The sequence below is a fragment of the Dipodomys merriami genome, unplaced genomic scaffold, assembly GCF_024711535.1.
Source record: "Dipodomys merriami isolate MVZ:Mamm:240054 unplaced genomic scaffold, mDipMer1.0.p SCAF_59, whole genome shotgun sequence".
Taxonomy (NCBI): Eukaryota; Metazoa; Chordata; class Mammalia; order Rodentia; family Heteromyidae; genus Dipodomys; species Dipodomys merriami.
The window spans coordinates 2,805,483-2,817,608 of record NW_027206168.1 but is presented as its reverse complement, the minus strand read 5'-3'; the positions used below and the strand labels follow the sequence as shown (position 1 = coordinate 2,817,608).

The window sequence follows — 12,126 nt, the reverse complement described above, 5'->3', positions numbered from 1 at the left end:
TAAGGGGAAAAAAAAATATCCAAAACGTAAAACCATCCCCGGGCCTCGGCCTCCCTGGGGCAGGGAACCCCGGGGCGAGTTTCTCGGGGGCTTTCTGTTCATTTTCTTCGTTTGTTTTCTCCCCGCTGGGGTTGCGGAGGGGTGCGGGTTTGCGGTCCCGCCCCTTCGCGCTGCACTGTCTCTCTGCCCCAGGGGCAGGGGGGTCTTCCCAACCCTACCCCAATTTCCGGTGATTTTTTTGTGTGAGAATATTAATATTAAAAAATAAAAGAAAAATCCTGTTTTGATAACGTGCTGGTGATGGCAGGGCCGAGTACCGGGGGGAGGGCCTCTGGGCGGGACTGACGGGGACGGACTACACACAGACCCCAACCAGAGCCCCTCGGGGAGGCGCCTGTGGAATGCACCGGGCTCCTAGCTGTTCCTTAGGGTGGGGGTGCCTAATCCTGGAGCTGCATTCCAGGATAAGGGGGGTAGGGGGGGTGGGAGGAGAGGCTGGGCCGGGGGGAGGGGCAGGAAAGAGGGCTATAAGGGCTGTGGCCCGGGCGGCCCACAGTCAGCCGGGCCATGGCGGACGCCGCCTCAACGCAGAGACCTGGTCTCGGGGGTGGCCCAGAGCCACGAGATCCCCTAGACTGCTGGGCTTGCGCCGTCCTAGTAACAGCTCAGAACCTGCTTGTGGCTGCCTTCAATCTTCTCCTGCTGGTAATAGTGCTGGGGACCATCTTGCTACCCGCTGTCACCATGCTGGGCTTCGGCTTCCTCTGCCACTCTCAGGTGAGCATGCGCCCCAAGATACGCGCGCGGGGCTATAGGATCTGTGGGCCACAACTGCTCCCCATCTGGGCTGTTCCCATGCCCTCTGCTGTGTGGTCCCGCTGGGTCTGAGCCTGATGTCTCTTCTCCCACAGTTCCTGCGCTCCCAGGCACCCCCTTGCACCGCGCACCTCCGAGACCCGGGCTTCACGGCCCTGCTGGTCACTGGATTCCTGCTCCTCGTGCCGCTCCTCGTGCTTGCCTTGGCCAGCTACCGCCGCCTCTGCCTGCGCCTCCGCCTGGCCGACTGCCTTGTACCCTACAGCCGAGCCCTCTATAGGCGCCGGCGCGCCCCACAGCCGCGGCAGAGCCGGGCCTTACCAGGGTCCCAGGTCCTTCCCATACCAGGAAAGGTCTGGGTCTGAGGAGGGATGAACCGTCGGCTGGGTCCTGGTTGGCCTGAGGACTTGAAACCCAGAGATGTTCTGCTTTTGCCACCGCCCTTGCCCAAGCCAGGTCCTCAGAATCCCTTTGGCAAGCAACAGCATCTGTGGACCCAGTACTGGTGAAAAATCCCACACCTCAGAAAAACCTACTTTTGTCTCAGTGAATCTGGACCATCTGGGCTGGCCCCTGCACACCCTTCCTCCTCCTCCTCTCTTAATGTGAATACAACTGAACCTGTGTCCTCCTTTTCTGGTGCAGCTCTAGTATTTACGGGGCTGAGCAGACAGATCACACATTAATAAAGAATTTATAAGCTGAATGCATTCTGTGAACAGAAGGATGGCACAAATACCATCACCCCCACCGGTGTAGGAGCAGGAAATGAGTTCCGAAGACTGCAAATGCACAGACCAGAGCATCCTGCAGCCTCCAGGCCTTCCCTTATCGCATTAGTCTGTTCTTCCTGGTCGGACCCGAGTTCTGCCCCTGACCCTTAAGTCACCTCCCCATCAATAGCGGGGAAGGAATCTTTTCGGCTCACCCCAGCTCCCCTAGGGGACAGAAGTCCGTTCTCTGACCTCAACCTAGAGGAACTCGGCATTGCCAGGCCGGGGTGGGAAACAATGGGCCTTCCTGAGCAGGATGACACCCCCTCCCGCCACAACTCTGAAGGAGCTGCTGGCTGCTGCGTGGGAGGGAAGATGCAGGGGTCCACCCTAGGGCAAACCAGTCTAGAACTCAGTCTGTTCCCCATTCCCCACCTTTGGCACTTCTGGGCACTATCCGGGGGAAGAGGGTTGAGAGTCTTCGCTTTGGATGTAGATGTTGTCCGTGCCCTGGCATGAGATCTACACAGAGATAGGCTGCTTCAGTTACATATTTAATGAAATCTGAAAGACATGCACGATCAGGGTCACAGATATGGAGGCCCCGCCAGGCTTTCCCTTTGCACCTCAATAGAAACGATGTGGTGTCCTGGGACCATGGCCAGGCCTAGCACACGGGGTTCCCCCGCAGAGAATGAATCTGGAAAGAAGGGTCAGAGCATGAGGGAGACAGGTCAGCGTCGGTCCCCTCCCTTTCTGACCCACCAAAACAAGCCCCAGAAAACACCGGGGTGCAGCACCGGGGTGCAGTGCAGTCAGGCCCAGAAGGGTAAATGCCTTGCGTGCACATTCCCAGATGGGTGTGCATTCCTCGGGCACTGACCCGACGGCTTGAGGAACTCTTGTGCAGAGCCCAGGATGACATTGCAGTCGCGGTCCGTGCAGAGGAAGCAGCCGACCAGTGTCCGCCCATCCGTCATGCGAATGCGCATAGTCTTGTTGAGCAGCGCCTCGAGTTGCTGCCGGGCACGCGCGGCCGGCGAGTCCTCACGCTCCCCGTCCGAATCCTGCCGGGGGGCGGGACACGTTCTCAGGTTGCTTCGGACCGGCGGCCGCCCTCCCGCGGAACCACAGCTCCCGACAGCCCGCGGGGCGCTCACGCGAAGCCCAAGGGCTGCCGGGAGCTGCAGTTGCCCCTTGCGCCCTCCCATCTTGCTGCCCGACTTCCCCCGGATCCCGGAACCCCAGCCCGCGCTAACCCCAGCGCTGGAGTTGCTCTGACGCCGACTGCAGCAGCCGTTCTCCTCTCGTAGCAGCATGGTCGGGCCAGCTCCAGCCATGGGCCCCTCGGGGCTCCTCGAGGCCCTTAAACTTACTAAGAACCTTTCGGGACCGGCGGCCTGAGTTCTCGCGAGCGCTCTCTCTTTCCTTTCGCGAGATCACTCCTCCTCCGAGTGGCCTCGGCAACTGCAGAGATCTCGCGAGCTCCTACTTCAGCGTTGCGGCCGAGGCCTATTACGCCGGATGTCTTAAGTTATCGCGAGTTTACCTAAAATTGCTTACTCGCCTTTTAGGAACCTACATACTCAGCGGAACTCTCTTCCTCACTTTTTCTGCCTTGGGAGTTAAGTTGCCTTTAAATACCCGGCGTAGCCTGGGCCCCTGAGTTATATCGGAGCGTGTTCGCTTTCCCCCAGAATGAACGCCATCACTCGATACTTAGGCGCCCCAGGTCGGAATCGGACTACATTTCCCGTTATTACACGCAGCCCAGGCCCCGCCTCTCCTGGGCAAATTTAATCTGAGTGGACGGTGGCCGGAGAGGGACAATCGTTTCCATGTCACCGGGCAAACGCTCAGGTCCTGGCAAGCAGGGAGTATGTAGTAATGAGTGTGCCGAGTGTCGGGAAGCGAGGCGGCAGCCAGGATCGGCACGGGAGGAGCCATGTGGCGCCGGGGCCTAGTGGCTGGACCGAACTTTGAATCTTTCCAACGTCGTTTTTTCACGCCGGCGGAGGTAGCCGAACATAACCAGTGCGAAGACCTTTGGGTATCTTACCTGGGTTATGTGTACAACCTAACGCCGCTGGCAGAGCTGTACAAGGGTAAGGGCCCCGGCTGGTGTTTATGTGTGTCCTGGTTTGGGGGTGCTTGGCACTGATCGCTGCTGCTCCTTGCCAGGGAACCTGCTGCTGAAGCCCATCGTGGAAGTTGCAGGCCAGGACATCAGCCACTGGTTTGATCCAAAGACCAAAGACGTAAGTTGGTTAGACCCGGGGCTAGGGGAAGGGGCGCCGGAGAGCAAATATGGGTAGGAAATGCGGGCAGTAGCCAGAACGCGTTTCCTCTGTGACTGCTCCGACACCCTTCTCCCAAACCCTGCCTTAAAGATCCGAAAGCACATAGATCCGATGACGGGTTGCCTGAAGTACCGCACCCCACGGGGCCGCTTCCTGCACATCCCGCCGCAGTTGCCTCGTTCCGACTGGGCCAATGATTTCGGGAAACCCTGGTGGAAGAGGATTGATTACCGGGTGGGACAGCTGTCCCCTAAGACCCGAAACATCCGCATCATTAACACGCTCACGTCGCAGGAGCACACACTGGAGGTGAGATCTAGTGCCTGTGGAGCAGGGTTAGACGGGGGAAACTTGAAATCACAGCAAATCAACAAACTTTTCTCTACAACTGGGAGCTGTATTTTCTCCCATTTTACAGTGAAGTGACTGAGGAAAGCAGTGACTCCAGGTCCTTAGGGTTGGAAATTCTAGTAGAGCCAGAGAGCCCTTCATAAACCCAGGTCAGATCCTTGGGAGCTTCTACGTGCTGTTTTGGAGAGCAGTTGGACTCCTTAAGTCATTACAAGACTGAAGTGAGGAGACAGCTCCTGGCTGTCTTCATTGTACCCTTCAATACCTCAGTGACTGTAGAGTGTGTGAAGCTGCTATATAGGTAGAAGGAAACACTCTGGTCCCAGCTCTCATGTCTTAAGCTACTGGTGTGTGTGTGTGTGTGTGTGTGTGTGTGTGTGTGTGTGTGTGTGTGTGTGTGTGTGTGTGTGTGTGTGTGTGTGTGTTCCATCTAGAGGTGAGGTACTTCTGTGTTCTTCAGGTGGGGGCTCTGGAGTCACTGTGGGAAATACTACACCGCTATCTCCCCTACAATGCACATGCTGCCAGCTATACGTGGAAATATGAAGGAAAGCCCCTGATCATGGACCAGACCCTGGAAGAGAATGGGATCCAGGATGAGGAGGAAGAATTTGATCTCCTTAATATGGATGGTACACTCCATACACCTGCAATACTGCTCTACTTCAATGACGATCTCACACAGCTATAGGAAAGCAGATGTATGCTCATGTAGACTCAAGATGTATTTTGAGTTTGCGTTTTTTTATGCCTGGGAGGAAAAGAAGTGGGGGTGGGGGGGGTATGGTGCCTGGACCTAGACCTCCATTCTCCTCTGGGAACTGGCTTTTGGTTCCCCATATCCTTCTGAAGTGTTAAGGATTGTACTTTCTAGCTCCTTTATGATTCACTCTGTGAAAATTAGGGAGAACCTAGAAGTGAAGTAGTTCATATTTAGGAATGATATGAGAAGACAGCATCTTGGATTGGGGATATGTGGAGGAGGAGTTAGAAGGAGTTCAGGCAAAATATTTTTGATGGAAAAACAAAGAGATACACAAGGATGGGGACTAGAAGAACATCTTTGGCAATGTAGGAAATGGGATGGCTGTAGGAGTGTAGGATTTCAAAAGACAGAAGTAGGAAATGATTGTTATTGGCCATACAAAATGGTTATCTGCCGGGCGCTGGTGGCTCACGCCTGTAATCCTAGCTACTCAGGAGGCTGAGATCTGAGGATCGCGGTTCAAAGCCAGCCAGGGCAGGAGAGACCGTGAGACTCCTATCTCCAATAAACCACCAGAAAACTGGAAGTGGCACTGTAGCTCAAGTGGTAGAGCGCTCGCCTTGAGCTGAAGAGCTGAGGGACAGCGCCCAGGCCCAGAGTTCAAGCCCCCACGACCCACAAAAAAAAAAAAAAATGGTTATCTTCCTTCTTGCAGAGAATTTAGCAGCTAAGGTTCAGGGGAAAGAAAGGAAGTGAATAGTTATCAGATAATTCAGGCTAAATATGCTGGGAGTTTTACGTACTCTCTATTACAACTACTCCTTAAGGCAAATACTACCAACAGTATTTCTCGGGTCTTTTGAAACCTTGGTACAGTAGGACAAAGGCACGTCAGTTAGTAATCATAGGAACCAGGATGAAAATCCAAGTCCTTCTAATGCCAAAGGCCATGTTCATTTCAGTGTAAACAGACTGGATCTAATGTGAGGCATTTTAGCCTGCCTAACTGTTGTTCTCAAACTAAATATTTGGAATGCAGGTTTGTCATAGGCTTGTTGCAAGATGAGAAACGGTAGACTCATTGTGTAGTCAATAGTTATTGTGTTAGAAAAGAGTTAATTAACAGTGTACTTCAGGGTCAAAGTGGAAGCAAGGAAAGGCTGAATAGCAGCCAAGCTTGGTAATCCCATAGCAAGATTTCTCTGCTGACTTTTTTGAGACAGAATTGAATATTTACTGACTCGAAGAAAAACTAGAATGGGAAAAAAGGCCTGTGATTTAGCATGTACCTTTTTTTTTCCTTTTTGTCTGTCATGGGGGCTGAACTCTGGGCCCTCAGCTCTTCAGCTCAAGGCTAGCACACTACCACTTGAGCCATAGTACTACTTCCAGCTTTTTTTTTCTGCTTATGTGGTGCTGAGGAATTGAACCCAGGGCCTCATGCATGCAAGGCAAGCGCTCTACCACTGAGCTACCTTCCCAGCCCTGCATAGGAGTTTTCTGAGGGCTTAACTATTGGAAGTATGGACAAGGGTGGGGATATCCCTATTGGCTTTAGCAGTTTCTGAATTCACTGTGGCTTTCTATCTTGTCTCATGGAATTCAGGGATTCATTAATTATATGGATGAAACAATGTGATATTTAGTAAGCTCTGCACTTTTCTGTGTACCTAGTTTGTCCAACTAAACCCTGTACAATTTGAGAACCAAAACTAAATTGTTTGGGCTGGGAATGTGGCTTAGTGGTAGAGTGCATGCCTAGCATGTTTGAAGCCCTGGGTTTGATTCCTCAGTACCACATAAACAGAAAAGGCTGGAAGTGGCGCTATGGCTCAGGTGGTAGAGTGCTAGCCTTGAGCAAAAGAAGCTCAGGGACAGTGTCTGGGCCCTGAGTTCAAGCCCCAGAACTGACAAAAAAAAAAGAAATCCACAAAACTATATTGTTCTTCTCCCACCAGCCTTAGAGCCTGTACCTTTGGGTTGTGCTCATTGTGCCTATCTGTCCAAACTTGTCCCTTTTCCAGAATCTTCTACTTTAGAACCTCTTGCCAAAATCATATCTATTTCCTTTCATACCCAGACGCTTACAAGTAGGTTCTGTTTTCTTCAAGTAACTATCACTTGTCTAGACTGCAAAGGAAACTCTATCTTGGCCTCCCATTTCTGCTTCTTCCTCCAAACACTATTATCAGCATGACTTCTAGGAAACAAATATAAAACTCTTCCTTTTCTGTTTCAAATCCTTCAGTAGCTTCTATTTGTTTTTGGAATAAAACTCTAAATTCAAAGACCTTGCATATGTCATTCTATAATATTTCTCTTTTCTTCTGCCCTAGTCACTCTGGCTGGCTTTCAAATCATGAGTTCTTTTCTCTCCTCAGAATCTTCACAAATACTCTCTGATCACCATATTCTTCCTCCCACTTTCCACCTTCCTGATCCTAGATGTTTCTTTGTTCCTCAGACCTTTTCTGATCTTTTTTTTTTTAACTGTATTTTTTTTGTCTTTTCTTTTTTGGTACTGGGGATCGAACCCAGGACGTTGCACTTTGCTAGGCAAGCGCTTTGCCACTGAGCTACATCCCTGCCCACCTTTTCTGATTTCTTAGTATAGGCCAAGACTTTGTTACATCTCAGCACTATGAATTTTTCAGTATTCTAATTACCATTGTAAACTTACAGATTTTATTGTCCAGATGGATGCTAGATTGTAAGCTTGTGAAGATAGATACCTTGTTCACTGCTATATTCCCTCTGCTTGGCACATAGTTGCAGCTCAATAAAATTTGATTGAATGAACTCAGATATCAACGATTTCATCTGTCTGTACTAATTAGTGGGTGGGTTGTTGTTGTGTACAGGAAGGTAAAGTGGAGTCAAGAGATAGGATATATGGCTCCTGTGCCATAATCTTTACCCACAGCTTTCTCCTGTTTCCCATAGATCCAACCAATAAATTAAATTCTTCCTCTCACCAGAGAAGGCTGGAGACAATCCATCCGTCCTTTCCCTGTATGGCCACAAGATGGCTGTAATGGCCTATAGTCAAGAGATAGGGACTGGAGGAGGAACAGCCTGCAAGTTCGAAGAAGTTAGGATCCAAAGTGGCTGGCCCTTAGTATTAGATTTATTCATCTTTTAAATTCCCTGTGCTTGCAGTTTGAAAAGTAACTAAACATAGGTTCGATAGGGGTCCTGATTACAGCTGCCACGTAGAGCTGGGGATGTGATATGGTTCAGTTGATAGAGTGCTTAAATCCCCAGCACTTTAAATAATAATAATAATAATAAACTAAATGAATAGGTGTGTATGGGGGTGAAGTACAGTGCTGAAGGGCTGACTACATCATAAAATCTTAAGATAATAGAGTGCATTTATTTGTTAATGCTTTTTTTTTTGGTAGAAAGCTTTCGTTTAGTCACTGCCTTGTTTCCGAAATATCCAGAAGTGGATATTTGCAGCTGTATGTTAAGAAAGAAAATAGACCATGAATGTAGGATCCAAGTTATTTATTTTTGTGGTGACTGATCTCTTTTGTATTGGAAGGAGGTAGGATAGAGGATGGAGTGCTGAAAACTGCCTGTCCTCAGCAAGCCACAGCAGCTTCAAAGGACTCAAATGGCAAATGTTTCCTATAAGCTGTGGTTCCTACACACACACACACACACACACACACACACACACACACACACACGTATGTATGTATGTATGTATGTATGTATGTATGTATGTATGTATGTATCACTGGGGGGTAATACAGAAGTATATGTTCCTTGTGAGAAGCCTGTCCATTCATTGGGACAGAACATACACACATGAAAGAAAATGAAAATGGCATAATAAAGGACCAAATTATAGGACAGAAAAAGCTTTCAACATCAGGGTAAGTCACTTGGACATCCTGAAAGTTTCTCTGTATTCTCTCTAATGTGTGTTTGTTTTTTTGTTGGTCATGGGGCTTGAACTCTGGGCCTGGGCTCTGTCCCTGAGCTCTTCAGCTCAAGGCAAGCGTTCTACTACTTGAGCCACAGAGCCACTTCAGGTTTTCTGGTGGTTCATAGAGATGAGTCTCGAGGACTTTCCTGCCTGGGCTGGCAGATCTCAGCCTCTTGCTAGGGTTACAGATGTGAGCCACCAGCACCCAGTTGTGTATATTATTTTGGAGGAAAATACTAGTTTTCATCAGATTCTCAAAATAGCCCAAACACCTTCCTTTATAATAGTACTCACACTTATATACAAATAACAATAATTCAAAAATTTCAAAAGAAAAGTGACAATCCTAGGATGCCCAATACCTAACTCAATGGTCTCTTCAACCACTGTCCAGCCTGCTGGGTTCTCATGGCAGAAAATCCTAAAGCTTTAATCCTTGGGACTAAATTAATGAGTCTGAAGTGTTTTACTACTGTCTCAATTTTTATCTGTCTGTTGTGCCTTGGGGCTAAGTCAGGAAATGCCTGGCTCGTTTAAGCTTGGGACTATAGACCACCCATCTAGTTATAACACTCAATGACAGCTGATTTTGGAGCGAGCACATGATGAGTTGATACTGGAGAACAGTTTATGATACATCAGTAACATCACATGGTTTAATTGTAAAAAAACAGTTTGAAACCTTAATAAGTAAAAAATTATATTTACAAAATACAAACAAATATGCAGCCAAAGTACAGGGTATTCTAGGCACATGAGAAACACTTAGAAAAGCTGATGCTTGGGGCTGGGTAGGTGGCTCAGTGGTACAGTGCTTGCCACGCATGCATAAGGCCTTGGGTTTAATTCCTCAGCACCACATAAGCAGAAAAAGCCAGAAGTGGTGTTGTGGCTCAAGTGGTAGAGTGCTAGCCTTGAGCTGAAGAGCTGAGGGACAGTGCCCAGGCCCAGAGTTCAAGCCCCATGACCGACAAAAAAAAAAAAAAAAAAAAAAGCTGATGCTTGGATAAATGCAGTGAGAACATTAAAGTTGGGATGGGAGTGAAGAAGAAAGAGATGAGGAACAAAGTGATAAAGACTTGGATTTAAGTTTACTGGGAATAGCTCTGCTACTGCCTGTTGTTGTTGTTATAGGGCTTGAACTCAGGGGCCTGAGCTTTTTCACTCAAGGCTAGTGCTCTACCATTTTGAGCACAGCTCTACTTCCAGCTTTCTAGTGATTCATTGGAGGAAAGAGTCAAAGACTTTCTTGCCTGGGCTGGCTTTGAACCTTGATCCTTAGATCTCAGCCTCCTGAATAGCCAGGATTATAGGCGTGAGCCACCAGGACCCAGCTGCTATTGCTTTTTGGGAACTTATTTAGTGAGGACTCAACTACCCAGTATCAATCATCTGACTACATCATTCCTATATAGTGCCTGGCATAGAGTGGCAATCAATAAATGCTTGTTTCAAGAATGGATGGGACACATAAATTTTCATTATAAAGTCTCTAGAACTCAAGAGTCAGAGATTCGGAAAATATAATGTCCCTTGCTACCTGACTGCTGCTCCTATTTGAAAAGATCTGGACTGTAATATCCAGCAAGACTATTTCCCAGACATAACTAGCAGATCTCTGACTTAGTCTCATTAATAGGAAATTAATTATGTGATACTCCCTCACTACAAAGGGGTCTGGAATAATGAGTATTTTATATGACACCCCAAACAAAGGCAGGGACTATTGATCAGGAAAGAGAATGGATACTGGGTAAAGAGTCAGTAACATCTTCCACAATTAGTGTCAAAGTGCTATACTTGGATTAAAAAAAAAAAAATCCTAGCTATTCAGGAGCCTGTGCAGGAAAGTCCGTGAGGCTTTTATGTCCAATAAACCACCAGAAAACTGGAAGCGGCGCTGTGGCTCAAGTGGTAGAGCACTTGCCTTGGGCTGAAGAGTGCAGGGATAGAGCCCAAGCCCAGAATTCAAGACCTATGACCGACCAAAAAAAAAAAAAAAAAGTTAGTATGCACTTTGTGTCAGGACTGGTTTTTTGCTTGTTTGTTTGTTTGTTTTTTTCCAGTCAGTCGTGGTGCTTGAACTCTGAGCTTGGGCGCTGTCCCTGCACTCTTCAGCTCAATGCAAACACTCTACTATTTGAGCCACAGGGCCACTTCAGTTTTCTAGTGGTTTATTGGAGATGAGTCTCATGGACTTTCCTGCCTGGGCTCACTTTGAATTGTGATCCTCAGATCTCAGCCTCCTGAGTAGCCAGGATTACAGGTATGAGCCACCGGCATCTGGCTAAGGGTTCCTGTTTTATTGTAGCTTATACTCTGATATGATACAATAAAATAGATATTGAGATCTGACTAAAATCATACTTCATATGTTTTTGGTTTAGGGTTTTTTTTTTTGTCCGTCATGGGGCTTGAACTCTAGGCCCGGATGCTGTCCCTCAGCTCTTTCAGCTCAAGGCAAGCGCTCTACCACTTGAGCCACAGCACCACCTCCGGTTTTCTGGTGGTCATATTGGAGATCAGAGTCTCACGGATTTTTCTGCCCAGGCTCACTTTGAACCGAGATCCTCAGATCTCAGCCTCCTGAGAAGCTAGGATTACAGGCGTGAACCACTAGTACCCAGCCTTCATATGTATTTTATACACTAAATGCATACACATATTAATATTCACTTTTCTTAAATTAATCCTCAATGAAAGTAAAAAGTATGTACAATTTTTATTTATGCTAACAGAAGAACACTGAACTGTAGAAATGTTAACTGGCATAGTCATATTTCTAAGTAGCACAGCTGGGCTCTGAATCAAGGCAGTCATAGCCATGACCCCACCATCTCACTTGATGGCAAACATGGCATACTATTCCAGATAATACTGCAGCTTAACAAACCATTTCAAAATGGCTCTTGCCTGTAATCTTGCTACATAGGAGGCTGAGATCTGAGGATCCTGATTCAAAGCCAGCCCAGGCAGGAAAGTCCATGAAACACTTAATTTCTAATAAACTCAAAAAAAGCTGAAAGTGGAACTGTGGTTCAGTGGTAGAACACAGCCTTGAGCAAAAAGAAGCTCAAAGATGGCACCTAGGCCTCTGAGTTCAAGTCCCAAGACCCATGTGCATGTGTGTGTGTGCATGTGTGTGTGTGCATGTGTGTGTGTGCATGTGTGCTCAGAAACCCAAACTCAGAAACTTAAGTGGCTTGAGATAACAACCACTATCACATATTTTGCTAATCTGAAATCTGGGCAGGGTTCAATGGGGAAAGCTAATTTCTGTTCTGAAAATTGTGAGCTGGGCTG

General features: G+C 48.0%; 3 protein-coding genes across 4 annotated transcripts; 2 read left to right on the top strand and 1 right to left on the bottom strand.

The window, feature by feature from the left end:
* The first annotated feature begins 530 nt into the window (after positions 1-530).
* On the top strand, positions 531-1,522 carry Tmem88 (transmembrane protein 88). The gene is made up of 2 exons (XM_070001469.1): positions 531-777; positions 912-1,522. The coding sequence occupies exons 1-2, from the start codon at positions 568-570 to the stop codon at positions 1,179-1,181; spliced, it is 480 nt and encodes a 159-aa protein (XP_069857570.1). The 5' UTR covers positions 531-567; the 3' UTR covers positions 1,182-1,522.
* On the bottom strand, positions 1,494-3,278 carry Naa38 (N-alpha-acetyltransferase 38, NatC auxiliary subunit). Of its 2 annotated transcripts, XM_070001470.1 has the most exons (4): positions 2,789-3,278; positions 2,413-2,596; positions 2,156-2,229; positions 1,494-2,051 (listed from the first exon to the last, which is right to left on the bottom strand). In XM_070001470.1, the coding sequence occupies exons 1-4, from the start codon at positions 2,867-2,869 to the stop codon at positions 1,983-1,985; spliced, it is 408 nt and encodes a 135-aa protein (XP_069857571.1). In that variant the 5' UTR covers positions 2,870-3,278; the 3' UTR covers positions 1,494-1,982. The 2 variants fall into 2 exon arrangements, with proteins under 2 accessions (XP_069857571.1, XP_069857572.1); XM_070001471.1 differs by lacking the exon at positions 1,494-2,051 and having other exon boundaries at positions 2,063-2,229; positions 2,789-3,269.
* A 196-nt stretch (positions 3,279-3,474) lies between these two features.
* Positions 3,475-7,685, top strand: Cyb5d1 (cytochrome b5 domain containing 1). The gene is made up of 4 exons (XM_070001468.1): positions 3,475-3,634; positions 3,711-3,787; positions 3,920-4,138; positions 4,641-7,685. Exons 1-4 carry the CDS (start codon positions 3,475-3,477, stop codon positions 4,869-4,871), a joined length of 687 nt encoding a protein of 228 aa, XP_069857569.1. The 3' UTR covers positions 4,872-7,685.
* The last annotated feature ends 4,441 nt before the right edge of the window (positions 7,686-12,126 follow it).